The following is a 22,605-nucleotide window of genomic DNA, read 5'->3' on the forward strand; positions in this document are numbered from 1 at the left end:
AGACTCTATCCCCATTCCTGTAGGCGTCTTTTTTGGCCTGATGAAGCTGTCTGAGATTTGCAGTAAACCGTGGTTTGTCATTGTTGTAAGTTAAATGAGTCCTGGTAGGGATGCACATATCCTCACTGAAACTGATATTTGATGTTACAGTCTCTGTGAGCTCGTCCAGATCGGTGGCAGCAGCCTCAAAAACGGTCCAATCAGTGCACTCGAAGCAGGCTTGTAAATCCCGCTTCATTAGTCCATCTTTTTACAGTCCTTGTTACAAGTTTAGCCGATATCAGGCAGTTTTAAGATGAACCAGACAGTGATCAGAGAGACCCAAAGCTGCACTTGGGACAGAGCGATATGCATCCTTTAATGCAGATACACTATAATATATAATACTACTACTACTACTACTACTAGTAGTACTACTACTACTACTACTACTACTACTACTACTACTAATAATAATAATAATAATAATAAATTATTATTATTATTATTATATATCATATAGTTTAACATAGTACAATATAGTATACCCTAAGAACCTACAGAGGATAAGTGGTTTGGAGAATGGGTGGATGGATGTTCTTGTTCATATTAGGTTGTGCAAAATATTTAAACTGATAAATTAAATTGTTAAAATGCATACTTTTTGGGATTAATGTTAAAGGTGCCATAGAATGTCTTTTTAAAAGATGTAATATAAGTCTAAGATGTCCCCTGAATGTGTCTGTGAAGTTTCAGCTCAAAATACCCCATAGATTTTTTTTTATTAATTTTTTTAACTGCCTATTTTGGGGCAACATTAAATATGAGCTGATTTAAGCTGCGCGGCCCCTTTAAATGCTCACGCTCTCCGCCCCCGGAGCTCGCACTTGCCTTTAATAGCATAAACAAAGTTACGCAGCTAATATAACCCTCAAAATGGATCTTTACAAAGTGATCATCATGCAACATGTCTAATCGCGTAAGTACAGTATTTATTTGGATGTTTACATTTGATTCTGAATGAGTTTGAGGTTTTGCTCCGTGGCTAAAGCTAACATTACACACTGTTGGAGAGATTTATAAAGAATGAAGTTGTGTTTATGAATTATACAGACTGCAAGTGTTTAAAAAAATGAAAATAACGTCATTCTTGTCTCTGTGAATACAGTAATAAACGATGGTAACTTTAACCACATTTAACAGTACATTAGCAACATGCTAACGAAACATTTAGAAAGACAATTTACAAATATTACTAAAAATATCATGATATCATGGATCATGTCAGTTATTATTGCTCCATCTGCCATTTTTCGCTATTGTCCTTGCTTGCTTACCTAGTCTGATGATTGTGCTGTGCACATCCAGACGTTAATACTGGCTGAACATGGGCTGGCATATGCAAATATTGGGGTCATACATATTAATGATCCTGACTGTTACTTAACAGTCAGTGTTATGTTGAGATTCGCCTGTTCGTCGGAGGTCTTTTAAACAAATGAGATTTATATAAGAAGGTGGAAACAATGGTGTTTGAGACTCACTGTATGTCATTTCCATGTACTGAGCTCTTGTTATTCAACTATGCCGAGATAAATTCAATTTTTAATTCTAGGGCACCTTTAAGTACAATATTTTAATAAACAATTATTATTATTATTATTATTATATATACTACCAATTGTCTACACTTTAAAATAAAAGTGCAAAGGAGGACAATTTTAATTCTATATAATTTTATATTAATATATAATTTATGGAAATATAGCATTTTATATCGTTAATGTTATTTGTTATTTTTTGCTGTTTAAATATTTTGCATAACCTAACATTAACAAGTACACCTCCTACACACAATCATGTACTCTAAGTCATATTGTGACATCATTACCCCATTAGCCAGTACAATAACTCCATTATGATTCAAGCCACTGTAATTCAGAGAAGTTCTCATTTCCATTCTGAGAAAGGACCCTCTTTCTGCTAGTGTTGGATCAGGATCAGATCCAGAAAGCTCTATTAACCTGCATCTGTGACTCAGTGGAAACAACATAGTATTGTTTATAAAAGATTGAATTTTGGAATAGTGCTTACTACTTTACTAAATGAATCCAGGTCAAGGTTTTACACCTTGACATTTTCCATATATAGTTTAGGCAAGATGCTGTAGATTATTCTGAAAATATATAAAATTATATATTTTAATATTTTTTATATATATATTATAATTTTATCACTTCTAAATCAGTTCTCTTTCTTGTCAGGCTTGTGCTAATAAGGCTGCAGAGAGGCGGACAGCTCCTCAATGGGGTTCCAGTCTATCCCGTGGTTAGATGACTCAAGAGATCGGAAGGGTGGGTGGAAGGGTTAAGCAGGGCACGTGAGCGAGACTTTCCATTAGGCGGAAGAAGACGCATAGCTGAGAAATGCCAAGAACACATCCCTGCGGGAATGCAAACATATGTGGATCTGGAGCCAGATTTTTATAGTCTTATCAAATTTATTACAGTAATAAATCCAGGATTGAAAATACAACAATGGCAGCATGGTATAAAAAAAATAAAATAAAATAAACCCAACACAAAATAATGTGAGCATTATTGATGGTGGTGCTGGTGGAGTAGAGGTTTGGAATGACTGAGTGGTTACTGAATTACAACAATGAATAACAACAATAGAGATGGATTATACATAGTGGAACATTAACAGAAGCTTTTGACACTAAGAAAATACAGAGATATTTTTTACAGCCTTGATATTGTTATTGCTACATCTATTTGAAAAGGAGGGATTAATTATTATTGCTGACTTCTGAACTGGAAGAGCAAACCAGAGGAATGAGTCTGCAGAGCTGCACCCCTCATCCTGAGAAAGAGGCATTTAGAAATGACAAAAGACAGTTTACATAGGATGTACAGCAGGTTTGGAGTCATAGTGCAGCTGGTAACTTTGCCATTTTCCATATGACATAATATAGTGAGTTATTATATTGTAGACATTTTGTCCTTAAAATATAGTGCCTGTCTCTAATAGCCTTTTTTATTATTAATTACGATGTAGAAATTTAATAGGTTGGTACATCTCTCATGAGAATGACTTCTGTACAATCTTGGAAATGATGTCTGTCATTTGGCAGACATATCCAGCTCATAAGCCCTCCTTGTTGGATGAATCAATCAGTGCTTCCACTCTTCCACCCCTTTTCCTCTCTAGGCATCTCTACATCTTTTTCAGTTAAAAAGCATAAGGCCCAACGTAGATGGTTAAGCGCAGGACAGAACTGGTGTGGTAGCTCATGAGCGGGTTGACCGAAACCATCTCCAAATCCAGCACGTACTCTCTGGGGCCTTTCACGGCACGGGCAAGAACAAGCATGGCACTGATGTTGTTGATTTGCTGAGGAAAAACACATGACAGGCACAAGATCACTTCCAAAACTTGGCTGTGTGAGAAATGTATTAGTCTTGATGGCACTAATCAAAGAAGTCTTCTTGATTTCATGGACAGAACACTGTGACTTTTAATATTTGTATATACACTGCCATTTATATCAAGTTTAACTATACGTGACCCTGGACCACAAAACCAGTCATAAGGGTCAGTTTTTTAAAATTGAGATTTATACATCATCTGAAGGCTAAAAAAATAAGTTTTCCATTGATGTATGGTTTGTTAGGACAATATTTGTTTGAGATACAACTATTTAAAAATCTGGAATCTGAGGGTGCAAAAAAAAATAAAAAATATTGAGAAAATCACCTTTAAAGTTGTCCAAATGAAGTCCTCAGCAATGCATATCCACTCACAAAAATACATTTTTGATGGATTTACAGTAGGAAATGTACAAAATATCTTCATGGAACATGATCTTTACTTAATATCCTAATTATTTTTGGCATAAAAGAAAAATAGATCATTTTGACCCATACGTAATTATTGTTGGCTATTGCTACAAATATACCTGTGCGACTTATGACTGGTTTTGTGGTCCAGGGTCACATAACATTTTTTTATATAAAATATATATATATAATTTTTTTTTTTTTTTTTTTTTACAGCAAGGATACATTAAATTGATGAAAGGTCACAGTAAAGATATTTATATTGTTACAAAATAATAGATTTATTTTTTAAAAAACACTTCTTTTGAACTTTCTATTAATCAAATAATACTAAAAAATATATCACTGTTCCCACAAAAATAATAAGCAGCACAACTTTTTTCAACACTGGTATTAATAATAAATGTTTTTTGAGCAGCAAATCATCATATTAGAATGATTTGGATCATGAAGGATCATGTGATGCCAAAGAGTGGAGTAATGATGCTGAAAAATCAGCTTTGCCGTCACAGGAATAAGTTACATTTTAAGATACATTAAAATAGAAAGCAATTATTTTAAATAGTATTTAATTTGTAATAATAATTAACAAAACTACTGTTTTAACTGTATTTTTAATCAAATAAATGCAGCTTCTAAAACATAAAAAAAGACCAAGAACATATTTTGCCAATAAGGTTAGAAAGATTTTACTTTATTCAATACATAAATTTAGCTTGTTTTGAGGGTGTTTGCATCATTGTACTAGAAAACAAGATTAATTGATTAATTAATTAATTAATTGCTAAAAGAACCAAAAACCAAAATGAATGGCAGTTTTCAGTATAATAATATTATACACCAATTTAAGGTACTCTTTCAGAATATGCAGTAATTAAAACTTAAACATACCCTGATGTAAAAATCTCCATTGTCATCTCCAGAGCGGACGCGGAAGGTGTTATAGGCTCCAGGATAGACACTGGTAGCCTGGATCTGAAAGATGTCTGAGGGGACGGTGCGCTCAGATGTGATGCTCATGTAGCGATGCACAATGGAGTAGGGCATGTCTCGACAGCTGGGCTTTGTGACAGGACACGTACAGCGACTGCAATGAAGAGAGACAACGATATCAGTCCGGAAAGACTGACTGTAAAAGGTTTCAGCACTAAACGAAAGTGAATTGAATAGATTTGAACTGATCTGTTCTGAAATGTATAAACAAAATTTTACAGGACTGGACTGATTTAGACTAAATTGAACTGAATATAGTAAATAGTATTGTTTTCACCCACTAGGTCATGTTTTTGCATGACTAATAACTGTGTTAGCCACAACTGTACCAAATTATAGAAGAATGTGTACCATATGTCCAGCAAATTGGCTTAAAATTTTGGATGCCATCCATCTAGCCAAATATTTCTTCAGAAATGCCTGACCACCTGTTATTCATTAAAAGCTTGTGGAACTTTGCAGATAATGTTGAGACATGCTCAGAGGCACAGACTCAAGAACTGGCCTGAGATGTGGAAAAATAAACCAGGCGATTTGAGAAACCATGTCAGGTATGTCTCAAATAGGCACTACTGATGAACTATAGACAATTAATGAAGAGGAAAATATCTCTCATAACTGTGAAATGAATAGCCTGCAAGTGCCTGTGGTATTTACAAATTGTTCACTTACTTTTCGGACACTTGCACATAGGGTTCCTGACAGCTTTTGTTGTCGACACATTTGTGACCTCCATGAATGTTCACACAAGTCTGTCCATCAGAGCACTGATGAGCTCCTGTCTCACATTCGTTTATGTCTAGATTGAAAGAAAATAAAGAATGTCTATCTTTTTTCCTGAGTGAACTGGGAAGCAGAGTGTTCAGTGAGAGAGCATTAACCTTGGCAGAGGCGTGTGCTCAGGAGCTGATAGCCATCAGGACAGACACAGGAGAATTTGCCGTGCTCATTAACACACTGATACTGGCACAGGTAACTGGAGTAGCTGCACTCGTCTATGTCTGTAGACAGACAATGAATATGATCAGTTGCTCCAGTTGAAAGTTGCATAAATATTTTTCACAAATATGTATATTTATTTTAGCTTTTCACATTGGTTTGTGTTTGCTCCCAGCTTACCATTGCAGGCAAAGCCATCTGGCCCCAGCTCATAACCCTGCTCACATCGACACAGGAACGTCCCGTATGTGTTATAACACCTCTGACTGCAGGGGGCCCCCATGCCACACTCATCAACATCTGAGCGAAACAGAATGACAAAGCAGACGGGATCATATATGAAAACATTGAGCACAAGGCAAGCAGTGAAGGACTGCAGTTACTAAAAAAAGGCAGTCAGATAATCCATTTTTGATGCCATTAATACCTAATAATTTTAAGTGGCTAACCATATCAAACTCAGTTCATAATGATACCCTAAAGGAGGTTCTGAAGAAAAGTTCTGTTTTATTTTGTTGCACATTTTGTCTCCCCTGGGAGAGAAAAAAGGTGAAGGGCGCTCTGTTCTTAAAGGGGCTACGTCCTATTATTCTACAGACAAAAAAAACATTAATAACAATATCACCCTAATAACTTTAAATTAAAAGACTTAATCAACATGAAAAAATTTTAATAAAAAAGCATTTTCTACTGAAATTACTTTGGCCTCTCAGACTACTGGATAATATTAAAGATGCCCTAAAACTTTTTTTTAAAAGATGTAATATAAGTCTAAGGTGTCCCCTGAATGTGTCTGTGAAGTTTCAGCTCAAAATACCCCATAGATTTTTTTTTTTAACTGCCTATTTTGGGGCATCATTATAAATGAGCCGATTCAGGGTGTGTGGCCCTTTAAATCTGGTGCTCCACGCCCCAAGAGCTCGCGTTTGTTTTAAACAACATAAACAAAGTTCACACAGCTAATATAACCCTCAAAATGGATCTTTACAAAGTGTTCGTCATGCAGCATGTCTAATCGTGTAAGTACAGTGTTTATTTTGATGTTTGCATTTGATTCTGAATGAATTTGAGGCTGTGATCCGTGGCTAACGGCTAATGCTACACTGTTGGAGAGATTTATAAAGAATGAAGTTGTTTTTATGCATTATACAGACTGCAAGTGTTTAAAAATTTGACGGCTCTTGTCTCTGTGAATACAGTAATAAACAATGGTAAGTTTAACCACATTTAACAGTACATTAGCAACATGCTAACGAAACATTTAGAAAGAATTTACAAATATCACTAAAAATATCATGATATCATGGATCATGTCAGTTATTATTGCTCCATCTGCCATTTTTCGCTATTGTTCTTGCTTGCTTACCTAGTCTGATGATTCAGCTGTGCACAGATCCAGACGTTAATATTGGCTGCCCTTGTCTAATGCCTTGAACATGAGCTGGCATATGCAAATATTGGGGTCATACATATTAATGATGCAGACTGTTACGTAACAGTCGGTGTTATGTTGAGATTCGCCTGTTCTTCGGAAGTCTTTTAAACAAATGAGATTTATATAAGAAGGAGGAAACAATAGAGTTTGAGACTCACTGTATGTCATTTCCATGTACTGAACTCTTATTATTTAACTATGCCGAGGAAAATTCAATTTTTAATTCTAGGGCACCTTTAATGTTCTCCTGTGGTGAAAATCAAGTTTTTAATGTTGTTTATATGTCTATGTGGTTATTTTAATATGCTTTAAGACAAACCAAATTCAACACCATTGTTGTGTATTTTCTCTTTAAAACTGCAGTGAACTAACGATGCAGTTTGAAATCGCTGGTGTTTCTGACGTCACAAACTACCTTGTAACCAATTACATCAATGTACGAGTGGGTTTTAGCATTTCATTAACTATAGCTGTTCTGAAGCAAGGGAGTCTCAAAAGAAGGTTATCCCGGTATATTTTTCTGTTGATAAATTGTTGAAAATCATGTAGATAGATAGATCCATAGATCCGCGTATACTAAATGAAGCAAGGGTGTAGAGTTACATTCAAGCAATTTTAAGGTGCTAAATAGGATGTTTTGTTTTATATATTTTTGCAATATTACTTGAAACTGTCTTTACTAACTGATAAAAGACTATTTATTAGGTGCACTGAAAGGAATAATATTAATATACATCATCTGTGCACGAGGTAGGGCCTTAAAAACATCAGCCAATCGTTTACACGATCATCGCGTAAACGATAGACCCTCTGGCTTGTCAATCACTGCCGTGACGTTCCTTGTGCGAGACGTGCACGGTTGCGCGCTCCAGTAACTTTCCACACTCCACAGGCGCCGCATGCAATGTTTTTGTCAGGAGACAGATTATGAGTTAACTGCGGTGAGTCCGACATAATGAATCCACTAACACGACACAGCGAATGCCGGTGGTAAACACTCGTGCACCAGTTTTGGGAGGTGTTCCTTTGAAATTTCAAAAACAGTCTTTGGATTCTCAGTCGACAAAAAAATCCTCTCTATCACCTTTAAGGCATGAATAATTTTTTTCACAGGAAAATAAAATGTTTAATTTACGTGATCAAAGATGAGTTTTAAGTGGTAAAATTATTGACTACAGGGGGACTTTAAATAGCAAAATGGCATTCTTCCTGACTCCGACTCCATTCTTGCACAAACAATTCCAATCAAAGTCCCATTCTACTTTTTTTTTCCCATGTTGAATATCCTGTTTCACTTGGAAATACATGTAATTATAAAAGTAAAATGTGCTGCAAACAACTGTTCACACTGACATTAATGTCTCAATGTCTCGTTTTCCTCCTTGCACAAAGTGCTCTTTTACTGGTTTATATTTTGGCCCTTACTCAAAGAAAATGAGGTGTAGGATGGAGTTGTGTAAGTACGTGGGTTTGGATTCTGAGTGCTTGTATGTGTGCGTGTGTGCGTGTGTGTGTGTGTGTGTGTATGGGGTGGGTTGGCCTATGACTCAGGGTATGGCAAAACGGGGCGTGGGAGTAACAGTGTGGGTTGGCTTACCAATACAGGAACGATTGTTGCCAGCCAGCTGGAAACCAGGCTCACACTGGCAGGAGAATGAGCCAGGGACATTAACACAGCGATGTTGACAGTAGCGGTACCGGCACTCGTCAATGTCTGAAAAGTATGAAAACATAAAATTAGATTACAAAAGCATTTTTTTAAAATTCCTCATTGGTATGATTGGACAGACAATGACAGATCATTTCACCATTTTATGTTATTTAAGGCACACTTCGCTCAAACAGTGGTAGCCACTCTGGGACTTAACCATGGGAACAACTTAGTAAATTGAATTGATTACATTCAATAGTGAACTTACTTAAGCTGGACAATGACACCATTTTCTTCTAGAGCTGCTGTGCAGCCAAAATTGTTTCCCTGTTTTCACTGTAAAGCTGCTTTGACACAATCTGCATTGTAAAAAGCGCTATATAAATAAAGGTGACTTGACTTGACATTAATAGGTGTGGATACAAAATTCCTAAGGTTTAAAAGGATTACAGATAACTATTTTAAAGTTATATTTATAGATATTTGTAAATATTAAATGTTAATATTTAGATTATCTACATATTACCATTTCAGTTGTATCCATCTCTTGGTGATTCTATGGCCATCACTTGCCAAAGAATCTCTGGCCATGAATTTTCTTGGCAATGATTTTTCCGGGGTAGGTTGCCAGGTCTGTCCCCAACCCTCCCCATTACATGGCTTGGGACACACACATTCACACCTATGGATAATTTAGTGTCTTTAATTCACTTAAAGCCCTCATGAAATCAAAATTGACCCTATTTACTTTGTTAGAGCACATTGCTATTGTCGTGGTAATCTTTAATCAGAGCTACTGAGCTACTGTAATATTATCATTTAGATAATAACAGATACCAAATTAAGATAATATATCAATTAACATGAGTTAAATTATCATATTTAAAGATAATATTAGCTCTTGTCAAGCTAGTAATATCTTTTGAGGTACTGCAACTAACCTAAAGGGAAAATTGTATGGTTTACATTTTGGTCCATTCCTCAAATGAATCTTTTGTATAATATCCACAAGCCATTTGTAATACTCTTGATTTGAGTCGTTTCTGAAGCATTTCTGAAACAAAGAAACCCTTCTGGGAAAAGTACACCTTAGAATTCTTTTCAAAAGAGAACTTATGATGCAAATAATACACTTTTTAAAACAATATGCTTAAGTGTACAGCCGAATGTACTAACAAGCATTTATGGTAAACTAAAATATATTTAAATGTAATTTTTACTGAAACTTGTACGTAATGGGTTTACATAAGTTTATAATTACACATTTGGAATGATGAAGTTGCAATTTAGCACACTTAAAGTATAATAATAACTATAATTTTAACTATTATTTGAAATCACTTCACATCACATGATTAAGATTTGAAGTACTCTACAAGTGCACAATCAGGACATTGAAGCAAACATCTTTTTCACAATCGAAGGCTTGGAACGACATGAGTATGAATAAATAAAGATGTCGTTGTATTGCTACAAAACGACAGGCGTTTCATTTCTCACCGATGCATTCTGTGCCCACTTTGCGATACCCATCTGGACACTGGCAGGAGAAGGAGCCTTCTGTATTGAAACACTGCTGACTGGGCTGGCAGTCGTGACTGTCCCGTTCACACTCATCCACATCTGTTTTTGTGAGACAATCATGGAAATTTATTATGGATACATCTCTGGCTCGGTTATTATCTTGCCTTTTCTTCTCAGTTTATAGCATTGGATCTAGCATAACTCTGGAATGTAGTTATTGCAGCATTTATCGGTTCACTGCTCATGGGAAGTAACGTCTTGAGTAACGTTATCTGTATCCGCTTCCTTTTGACGGTAGACGACAGCTGGGATGCCTCAGTCTTAGTAAATTCTTCGACCCCCTGCAGACCAGCCCCCTGCCAAGACTTCAGCAAGACTCCCACAGTTGTCTGAGCGCAAAAACTAGCTGACCGTTTCCCCTGACCACCTGTTTGTGCCTGAGTCATTCAAGCGCTAACAGTCAAAACTAAAACATTGCATGCAATAACCCTCCCCACCATCCCCATCCCATTCACAACACTGATTTTGATTTGCGTTTTTATCCAGAAACACATGACTCTCTACAAAGGCATGCTACTGATTACAATAGCTGATTCCTGCACACTCACAGGCTGTCTGACACCTGTTCTGAAAACACACACTCGTTTTCACACACTCACCCACGCAGCTGTCTCCCTGGGGCTCAAACCCTTGAGGGCACAAGTTGAATGACTCGCTGGCCGTGTTCTCTAGGCTGGGGTGGACCTGGTTGGGCGGATCAGAGGCAGGGATGACCGAGGCCGAGCGAGGGAGGCACAGGTATCCACCATAGTGGTTGAAGCACTTCATCTCTCCCTTACAGGCCTCTGGGATTGTCTCACATTCATTTATATCTGCCAGACACATATTTGAAGGAGGATACACAGGTGTTTGTGGGTAAAAAATACACTCTGTTTGAATGCCATAATGACCATGTGTCACATAACAGTTAAGAAGTCATACATATATTATAAACTACTAATGGAACAGTCATTTAAAACTAAATTTAAGTTTTCAGACTGTCAAATTTTATTAATTTAAATATATAATATACACTACAGTCCAAAAGTCTCTTAGTTTTTGCATTTATTTGGGTTGCACTTTATTTTAAGGTGTCTTTGTTACAATGTAATTATACATCCTGAGTAATATTAAGTAACTACATGTACTTACTATAGGTTTAGGATTAGGGTTTGGTTTGGTTTAGGGTTAGTTACATGTAATTATGCATAATTTACAGTTATTACTATAGTAACTTCATGTAACATATGTAACAATGACACTCTAAAATAAAGTACGACCTTTATTTATAAATCTATTTTTAAAATAACTGCTTTCTGTTTTTAATATATGCATAACTGTTTTAATATATGTTAAAATGTAATTTATTCCTGTGAACAAAGCTGAATTTTCAGCATCATTATTCCAGTCTTCAGTGTCACATGATCCTTCATGATTTATGAAATGTTGCTCAAGGAAACATTTCTTAATATTATCAATGTTGAAAACAGTTGTACTGCTTAATATTTTTTGAGGAAACTTAATATGGCTTAATTCTATTTGATAAACAAAGTTAAAAATAAATATTTTGTAACATTATAAATGTCTTTACTGTCACTTTTGATTAATTAAATGTGTTAATGTGTTCTTGCTGATTAAAAGTATTAATTTCTTAAAAAATATATATTACTGACCCCAAACTGTGTGTATATTTTATATAAATACACATTATATGTGTATTTACTACGTTTTTATTGTATTGTGTATATATATATATATACACGTATATATGTGTATTTATATATGTATATACCTAATGCATTAATTTTATCATATATATATATATTGTTTAAAATTTTTTATATAAAGGTATTTTATATTAGCTTATCTTTAATTAAATTAAAAGGCACACTATGTAAATTTTCGCCGCTAGAGGTCGCTTATTTAAAGCAAAGGCGAAGCTTTATGATGCTGAGAATGAATGTGGAATCTTGGGAGATGTGGTCTTCACCTCACAGCCGATGGAAAAGAATTAGGATGGGACTCAGGCAGAAATCATGTTCATGGATAAGATTATTAACGTTACTATAGTATGCAGCAGCGCAGGGCCGAGTGATGATGGAGCTGAACGAGGCCGCTGGAGCGATTGCTAATGAGAGACAAGCATGAAACACGCCTCGAGCGCAAAACTTTTATTATGCCACAGTTGCCGCTTCTGCTTTTTCCAGTCACATGTATGTGGGGTAAGGCAGCGCTGTTTATCATATTAGATACATTTGTGTGTTATAGTGCTACTCTGCATTCACTCGGGGGCTACTATGTGTTAAGCTATATAACAATCATTCGTTTTCTGTCATGATGACATGAATGTATCCATCAAAACAGTTGCTCATCTGTCTTATAAAACATATAATATATCACCATCTTTGGTGTTTCTACAAAATAAAACCGAGGGGTTTGATGTAACATGGGTATGATGTCATTGATAGGCGTCCCACGGACTTGGTCTGTGTCCTGGTTAACATTGCTTATTTCTCTGGATTTAAACATTCTTGGAAACATTTGGGATAATGTAAGTACACAAGTCAACAAAATATATAACATTGTTCTAGAGGTTTTTGGATATTTTTAATCCAAAAATCTTACATATTGTGCCTTTAAGTCTACAGATATCCTCAGTCAGCACAGCACACTGCATAGGGACCCTTTGAATTTGAAGATGTTTTACCTTTGCAGTGCTGAGTCTGTGGATCCCAGTGATATCCATCTGTACATTCCTACATAAAAAAAAAAACCACACGAATTAGTGCATATAACGTTTTATAGGCTAGGTATTTATAACTATAAATCGAATATCTACACAAAGTACAGTAGCCTGTGTGTAATATAAGATATGAAGATGATATTAAATGATGTAACATAGTTTATGATGATTTATTTAGAGAGAGATAGGAGGGAGAGAGACAGGGGAAGGTTTCGTTCCTCCTTACCGTGTAGGTGTCAGTTTCTGTGGGTGGCTGTGAAATAGCGCGACGGAGAAACACAGAGATGCACACACAAAAGACCAAAACACACCCGGGCCGCATCCTCACACACACCTTCAACAGGCTCTGATGAGCACAGACACAAAAACACCTCCAAGAGTGTTGGGATCAGACAGATGTGCACGCGCACGCACGCCGGTAGAGCGATGAGGCTGCGATAAAGTTCACTGGGAAACCTGTGGATGAGAAACAAACAGCTTGAGAAAACTTCAGAAACAAGCTTCAAGCACACATGTAAGTGATACAGCTGTACTAATCACAACTAAAGGTCAGGATGGATGTCTGTGACTGTGATTTATTTCGGTTTTATTTAGCAGATATCAGACTCTAATGTCAGGACCATAAACTGTAAAAGGTCAGGACCTCTCATTTGGCGTTCACTCACTTAATACACATGACCTCTGAAATTGCTTGATTACCAGACGCCCCCTAGTGGATGTATTAAAATTGCAACTATTGACAATTTGGGTCATTTCGTGAAGGAAAATCAACAAGACTTGATCATAGTCTGCTGTGGACACTGTGAGATAGACAGAAAGATTAAGATCTTTAGCTGTGCACAAAAGTACTGTTGTATGAGATGATTTATAACATAACACTTAATGTTAATCATGTTCATGTACCATGATATTTACACAGTATTCCAAGGTACTTAATAGAGTACCAATAATAACTTATTATTTTGGGATACCAAAAATTTGGTCTCAGTTTAATTCAAAACAACTGGATATTTTATCCTTTACCTCTTTGTTAGCTAGGCGCCGTATTCTGCTCCACTGGAAATCTAATAATCAACCTCCCAATGGCTAGTGGATACCATGTTTTTTTTTTTTTTAACTGGAAAAAGTAAGATATTCTGGGAAAAGTCATTTTTTCAATAAATTAAGATATTGTAGTTGAAATCTGATAGCTCCGTGAGGCCTCCATAGGGAGCAATGGACACTTCCTCTGTCAAGATCCATAAAGGTACTAAAAACATATTTAAATCAGTTCATGTGAGTACAGTGGTTCAATATTAATATTATAAAGCGACGAGAATATTTTTTGTGCGCCAAAAAAACAAAATAACGACTTATTTAGTGATGGGTGATGGCCGATTTCAAAACACTGCTTCAGAAGCATCAGAGCATTGTGAATCAGTGTATCGAATCTGCAGTTCGGAGCATCAAAGTCACGTGATTTCAGCAGTTTGGCGGGTTTGACCCGCGATCCGATTCATGATTCGATACAATGATTCATTTATGATCCGATGCTTCCTGAAGCAGTGTTTTGAAATCGGTCATCACTAAATAAGTCGTTATTTTGTTTTTTTGCCGCACCAAAATTATTCTTGTCGCTTTATAATATTAATATTGAACCACTGTACTCACATGAACTGATTTAAATATGTTTTTAGTACCTTTATGGATCTTGACAGAGGAAGTGTCATTGCTCCCTATGGAGGCCTCACGGAGCTATCGGATTTCAACTACAATATCTTAATTTGTGTTCTGAAGATTAACGAAGGTCTTACGGGTGTGGAACGGCATGAGGGTAAGTAATAAATGACAGAATTTTCATTTTTGGGTGAACTAACCCATTAAAATGTAAAAAATGTTACATTTGTAATCTATTATTGTAATAATATTTGCTTTAATTAAAAGTTTGAAAAAAATAATAACTGTTAATTAATTTTTAATACATTAATTAATGTTAATGTAGCCATTTGAAGTGATCATTTACTGAATTGTTAGCCTAACAATCCTTAACTACAATTAAATCATTATTGTTAATTATTAATTATGAAAATATCAATTTTTGAACATGTGAGCAATGTAATAGCATGTAACTTTAACCTAGATTAATACACACTGATATATTAATAAATGCATGATACCTAATGCATTAATATTGTTAGCAAATTGGGAAAAACGAATAAATTCACTTTTTACTTTGAATAAAAACTTTCTTCATTCACAGCACAAGAAAAATCGAAATATTAACTATAATTCTTATAAAACATTTCTGGCTTTGAGGGGGGTGAAAAGTTGTTCAGTTTACACAGAACAAAATATCACACAGACATATTAAAATGCAGCACTATTTTCCTGGCATTCTTTTCTGTAAATACACACATACATTGACATTTGCATAGAGTCAGCACACAAACGGTGTTTGCAGGTGCAGTATAGAAACACAAGAGCTGCTCCAACATGACACAGAGCCATACATTAGCTCATTGAGCTTTTTTTTTTGTTTATTTTGAGTTCAGAGAGTCCAGTCTAAAAGTATTGTCATGTTGACTCAGTCAGTGCGACAAACCGCAGGATGACGTGCAAATCTGCACATTCTATCTCAGCTGCATCAGCCTCCAGATAGAATTGTTGTGCTTTTCCTCCCAAACCGCAAGAAATGATTCAAGCGACTTACAGTAGCCACTGTACAAGAAACTTCACACGCAAACACACTGACATCCAAACGCGCTCACAAATCTCTCATCAGTGTGAATTACCCACTCTTACTGACTGACCTACATGCTACTTACAGTTAAGTAGCATCCTGCAAAATCTGGAAGCACAGCTGTCCCTGTGGTGTTGCATTGGACTGGGAAAAACCTGAAATCAACCATCATAAACAAACTTGAGGCCAGCGAGAGCATGGTTCAGTCGCTTGGTCGGAGTGTGGGCAGTGTGGAGGCGTGGGTAACATCATCTGCCATGTTGTCTGAGTGGCACTTGACCTTCTGGAATGCCAGCGGAGAGGATGTGGGCACCATTCTGAATAACAGTCAGCCGGACACTCGCTGAGTTTCCCACAGTATCACATTCCCGGGAACCCCCCTAAGGTTCACTGTAAAGGTCAAGTGGTTACCCAGAATGCCCTTGTATGAGTCCCACTTTTTCTTCTACTATTTTTAGATGTATTTAATCATTTTCTTTGGCAAATAAGTCAGTAGGTCATTGTATGGCTACGTTTTATTAAATGTGGAGCACTTCAGATGCACCATGTGCTTTTGGATGGGAAACGGCACGTCTGTTTGCTTAACATTTGGTTGGCTGCTAGTAGTACCGTGACTTTTGTAAAGTCTGCAGTGATTATACGACCGCCAATAACACAAGTAATAAAGAGCGGACTTCATGGGCAGACCACTGCAGAGACCACACACATGTAATGACAAACGCTCTCCTCCTACCTCTCTCTCAACCTTATAAACACACTCACACTGGTCCAGTGTCATGTCTACGGTTAATTCAGTGCGCTCAGCTGGGCATTAAATTCGAAATCTGACATTGTGGCCAAAACACTCATGCAGGGTTCAGTTTGAAACCTTGCTGGTTGGTGCATTTATAATTTTATGAATATTACCTCTTTACCTCCCACCTGTGCAAACTTAAGTGGGGTTTTTATGTCAGGACCCTCATGGCCCCAACAACATGTCTGTCTACAAAGACACATGCATTAATTGTTTCTTAGCTAATTTTCCAAAAAAAAATTTCCATTGATTTTTTTGGGGTCAGTTCTCACAGGTGTCATACTGGGGAACCATAGATGTGGAACCTTTTACATCATTAATGTTTTTGAAGTGACTCAATGGTTGTTAAATTGCTACAGTGTTACTGTATCCAAAAGATTAAAGATTGTCCTGTTTTTATGACAGCTTGAAGTACACTATTGTTTTAAAGGTCTTTTATGCTCACCAAGGCTGCATTTATTTGGGAAAAAAATACAGTAAAAACAGTTAAATTGTGAAATATTATTACAGTTTAAAATAACTGGTTTCTATGTGAATATATTTTAAAATGTAATTTATTTCTGTGATCAAAGCTGAATTTTAAGCATCATTACTCCAGTCTTAAGTGTACGGAAGAGGATTAGGGCCAAGCAATAATAAAAAAATAAAACCATCTCGAGATTAAAGTTGTTAAACTTCGAGAAAAAAGTCTAAATCAAATGTTGAGAATAAACTCGTTAAATTACGAGAAAAAAACTTGTTATATTTCGAGAAAAAAGTCGAGATAAAATGTTGAGAATAAAGTCATTAAATTACGAGAAAAAAGTTGTTAAATTATGAAAACAAATTCGTAATTTAACGAGTTTATTCTCAACATTTTATCTCGACTTTTTTCTTGAAATTTAACAACTTTAATCTCGAGATGGTTTTATTTTTTTATTATTGCTTGGCCCTAATCCTCTTCCGTATAAGTGTCACATGATACTTCAGAAATCATTCTAATATGCTGATTTGCTGCTCATGAAACATTTCTTTTTATTATCAATGTTGAAAACAGTTTAATATTGCTGCTTAATATTTTTCTTGGAAAGCATGATATTATTTTAATGAATAGAGCTTTTTTTTTTTTTTTTAAATATAAATATCTTAAATGTCACTTTTGATCAATGTAATGCATCCTTGCTGAATAAAAGTATACATTTCTTTAAAAAAAAATCTTACTGACCTCAAACTTTTGAATGGTAGTGTATACATTATACAACTACTGGACTCTTTCTGGTCATCAGTGATGCTAACAACTTTCATGTTGCTTACTTTAGCAGTTCTGCCCTGAGATGACAAATTAATATTTCCAAATACCAAATACTAATGTGTCTATAACAGAGGCCCCCAGTCTGATATATCGCAGCTCTCTGTCACACTCTCTGCTTTTAAATGAACGCTCAAGTCAGCATCCAGCCATATAAAATAAAACATCTAACATAAGTAATTAGCAGAACGCATAAACCAAATTATGTAACAGCAGTGGCCTATGTAAGTACAGTAAAGCAGTGTTCCCTGTTCTGATGTCACATAGGCATTTTATTGAGCCTTCATTCTTATAACAACACCTGCGCTTCCAAAAGGAGGCCAAAAAGGCTTTCGGGTAAACACAAGTGTTACCACAAATTCCCCAACCTTTGTGTGTCCTCAGAAACCTTTGGGAGTCTTTGCGTAATGTTCCCATTCTGCTGCGTCTTTCACATCAAACCAGCTCATATAAACTGACGGGAGTTAGTATGAATCAGCTTTTTGTGTTTAAAAATAGCAACATTATCTAAACAAAGTCACCCATTTTACGTCCGCAGGGCTCGAGTAACGACATACAGTCAATGGCATTAGTCTGGTTGTGAAACAGTGGTTGGAAAAGAGATTGGAAAGTTTTGCAACACTTGTAGAGATGTGTAAAACCGTCATGATGGTTGAGTAATAAATGCTGAGAAAATACAACAACACTTTATGTATGTTGGAAGATATGAGATGATACGATATGGTAGGAGATGTGGAATCTGCTGAATAATGTGACTGATTGTTCTCTCTAGACTGCTGTGTGGTGTCTGTAGTCGTGGAGAGTGAGTGTGACGTGTGCAGCCCTTCAAACAGCCTGGAGCAAACCGGCCAGTTGAAATTTTCCTTAGTCTGCCCTTTATCGCTTTCTCCCTCTGCCCCACTGTCTGTGACATAACTTCAATTCAGCCTGACATTTCTGCTTTAGCTAGATGAGCAGATCCACAATGGCCCAAAGACCCCATGCAAACAACAGCTATTGGAGTACAAGATGACATTATATTACAGTGCAATATTAGGTTTTCTTTCGTAAACATGCTATACTCACAGGCCGGGCTTTCTTCCTGCTATGTTCTTGAAGTCAGTGGTTTTTCTTCTTTTCTTCCGGTGGATCCCTCTCTTGCTTCTTTCTGTGCAGTGGTGGCACGTCTTCTCTTCTGTCCTCACTCCTCAGCCTGATAGAGTGAGTGTGGAGACGGACAGCTGGACTGTGAATGTATGCAAGGGAGAGAAAGACGGAAGAGAGGAGAGAGGGACAGCCCATTCCGACCCCCATACAGCCCCCCTGCACGGCCATCCTCCGCCCCCCGACCCCCCCTCGCCTGACCCCCCAGGATGAAAATTCCTGGTCTGCGGGCCAAATTCCGAAATTCCAAATGTGTCCAGCTCAACGATAGAAAAGCCAACCCCCCTCCATACACACATATGAACCAGCCCCCACGCACACACACACACAAACACACCAAGGCAGAGACCCCACCTGGTTTCATTTAAACTCGCCCCCCACAGCCTACAACTTTCTTTCTCTCTTTTCCCCTCCACCTAAAGTCACCCTTCATCTCTCCCATCTTTTTCGGTCTCTCGCTCTCTCTGTTCCTTTCATTCGGCTGGATATTTATAGCTTGGGAGAAGCTAGTGGAATGTAGACAAAAATTAGAGAGCAAACTAGAAAGAGAAAGAGAGAGACAGAGGAGGCGAGGTAGAGTCAAAAAAGGGAGGACAGGACGCAAGTCTACTTGGAAAAGTTGTTAGCTTTTTTTGCAGTGTCTAAATATTGAAACTGGAGGTGCTCGCAGGCTGATATAAGTAGAAATGAGAGTCAAAGGAAAGACTCGCATTCTTACTGCTCATACACTTTTACTTCACAAACTCAAACAACAGAGCATGAATTAAAAATTGGAGTTTGTGGCTTTAAGACTAGGTTTATCTGCTAATGTACTACAACACTGATGAAATTCAGTTTTGGCATATACACAAATTTTGAGTCACAAATACCAAAGAAATCTGATTTACTTGTAACTGCATAAACAGAATTCCCCAAATACACAGTTAGAACAAAGAATCATTTGTTGCAATTGTTATTTTTTGGAATATTTCTGCTGCTTCTGTTAAAGGATTACTGTTTTTGTGATGTTAAGAGCTCCTGTTTTTATATTTCTTCATTGTCACTGTTCTTGAGGGTTGTGTCATAAGCTTTTAATTGTCTTACCCCAAATTGATCAGGAAATTAGCAAAATGTAAGCAAATGCACTACTTAAAAAGGCATTGCTGTCTCAGAAAATCATCAAAGACAGAATGGCAGAATATGGGACGTTGTGTCTGAAGTGATGAATCAAAACGAAACACAAGTTGCATGGTGATGCTCCAGAGCGGTGTCTTTGAAAATCTGCTGAGAAATATAATGACAAATGCATGGAGGAAGAGGTGTCATTGTGTGGGGAGCTTTTTAGCTGCTGGTATTGGTGAGCTTTACTGGGAATGCCATTTAATGCTTTGGAGTACGTGAGAATAATGCAGAAGGGCTTGATCAGATGTTATTTTGCAACAAGACAAAGCTCTTGCCCAAATTGCTAAGAAAACCAAGAAGTGGCTTGAGAACAAGCCCATCAAGCTTATGTTTCGGCCTGGTCAGAGTCCAGATTTGAACCCTATAGTGAATATTTGGTCTCACATTAAACTCAAACGAACTGGGAGACATTTTTCAACTTGTCATGAATTGTTGGGAGCCATTAACATTGAGTGGAACAACACTGACTCTTCTTCCTGTAAAAAGATGTCTGCAAGTTGGGGAAGGTTATTCTGTGCCAAGCTGCTTTATCTACAGTATTTCTGCAATTCTTGCTAATTTCCTGACCAGTGATTTGTGATTAAAATGGTCCATTAAAGTCCATTAAAAGACCACTAAATATTTTGCCATTTTTGGCTTGGCCCTTTTTGCTTTTCTTTCTTTTTTTCTGCCCAGTTGTACTTTCTTTTTTTCTGCAGTTGTACCTGTAGTTGCCTTAACTTTAATGGCAGAATGAGGCATTTTACATTTAGTTAAATGTGCCCTAGAATTAAATATTGAATTTATATTGGCATAGTTGAATAACAAGAGTTCAGTACATGGAAATGACATACAGTGAGTCTCAAACTCCATTGTTTCCTCCTTCTTATATAAATCTCATTTGTTTAAAAGACCTCCGAAGAACAGGTGAATCTCAGCATAACACCGACTGTTACGTAACAGTCGGGATCATTAATATGTATGCCCCCAATATTTGCATATGCCAGCCCATGTTCAAGGCATTACACAAGGGCAGCCAGTATTAACATCTGGATGTGCACAGCTGAATCATCAGACTAGGTAAGCAAGCAAGGACAATAGTGAAAAATGGCAGATGGAGCAATAATAACTGACATGATCCATGATAACATGATATTTTTAGTGATATTTGTGAATTGTCTTTCTAAATGTTTCGTTAGCATGTTGCTAATGTACTGTTAAATGTGGTTAAAGTTACCATCTTTTATTACTGTATTCACAGAGACATTTTTAAACACTTGCAGTCTGTATAATTCATAAACACAACTTCATTCTTTATAAATCTCTCCAAAAGTGTGTAATGTTAGCTTTAGCCACGCAGCACAGCCTCAAAGTCATTCAGAATCAAATGTAAACATCCAAATAAATACTGTACTTACATGATCCGATGTATGCAAGCAGCATGCATGACAAACATCTTGTAAAGATCCATTTTGAGGGTTATATTAGCTGTGTAAACTGTGTTTATGCTGTTCAAGGCAAGCGTGAGCTCCGGGGTAGGCGGAGCACGAGAATTAAAGGGCCCGCAACCTATATATCTGTGCATAGTTAATGATGCCCCAAAATAGGCAGTTAAAAAAATGAATTTAAAAAATCTATGGGGTATTTTGAGCTGAAACTTCACAGACACATTCAGGGGACACCTTAGACTTATCTTACATCTTTTAAAAAGACGTTCTAAGGCACCTTTAACAAACAAATTCAAATGGACAATACAAAGAATCATTGAGAGAGCATGAAAATATAGTTCTTTTTGTACAGTCTAGATTAAGAATGCCCTGCCCACTAATACTAAAACTTCCCATTTCGATAAGAATAAATATGGCTAGATTCAGAAAAGCAAACTAAAATACTACTCTATTTGGCAGTAATATTAAGAATAGAATGTTAGTATTGTATTGTATTTATACAAGCATGTCAGATTACATAATTCGATTTAGTTGAGGCTTTACATACATGTAAACAAAGAAATTATTATACATTGAACCTAACTCAGTTGTGTCAAGTCACAAAATCACTTGCGTATTCCTGATGTTGGAAGCATTACATTCAAGCTTTATCAAATTATACAAAAGAATAAACATTGTTTTGCTCTGCAAATGACAAAAGGGCAAACAAATCTGTTTGTCATTACTCTTGTACCAAAAAAACCTGTAGAGTAATGTGGTAGGGCTGACAGCTGTCATTACATACCATTATTGCAAAAACACACACATTTACTGTGCCACCAAGACCTGACAAATTGTGGCCCCCTACTGCTTTCCCGGCCCCCAATAGGCCCACACACAGACCTAACACCCATCAGTGCGCCATGTGCCCACTTATTCTGGTCAAGCCA

The 22,605-nt window shown here is 36.6% G+C and overlaps 1 protein-coding gene across 2 annotated transcripts; it reads right to left on the reverse strand.

The window, feature by feature from the left end:
• Positions 1-2,473: 2,473 nt before the first annotated feature.
• efemp2a (EGF containing fibulin extracellular matrix protein 2a) lies at positions 2,474-19,192 on the reverse strand. 2 transcript variants are annotated; one of them, XM_067386217.1, is made up of 11 exons: positions 19,011-19,192; positions 13,480-13,601; positions 13,110-13,158; positions 11,023-11,235; positions 10,340-10,462; positions 8,786-8,902; positions 5,934-6,053; positions 5,696-5,815; positions 5,487-5,613; positions 4,713-4,908; positions 2,474-3,375 (listed from the first exon to the last, which is right to left on the reverse strand). In XM_067386217.1, the coding sequence occupies exons 4-11, from the start codon at positions 11,189-11,191 to the stop codon at positions 3,214-3,216; spliced, it is 1,134 nt and encodes a 377-aa protein (XP_067242318.1). In that variant the 5' UTR covers positions 11,192-11,235; positions 13,110-13,158; positions 13,480-13,601; positions 19,011-19,192; the 3' UTR covers positions 2,474-3,213. The 2 variants fall into 2 exon arrangements, with proteins under 2 accessions (XP_067242318.1, XP_067242309.1); XM_067386208.1 differs by having other exon boundaries at positions 13,372-13,601.
• Between the last annotated feature and the right edge of the window lie 3,413 nt (positions 19,193-22,605).

This window comes from Chanodichthys erythropterus, chromosome 1 (assembly GCF_024489055.1).
Source record: "Chanodichthys erythropterus isolate Z2021 chromosome 1, ASM2448905v1, whole genome shotgun sequence".
Classification (NCBI taxonomy): domain Eukaryota; kingdom Metazoa; phylum Chordata; class Actinopteri; order Cypriniformes; family Xenocyprididae; genus Chanodichthys; species Chanodichthys erythropterus.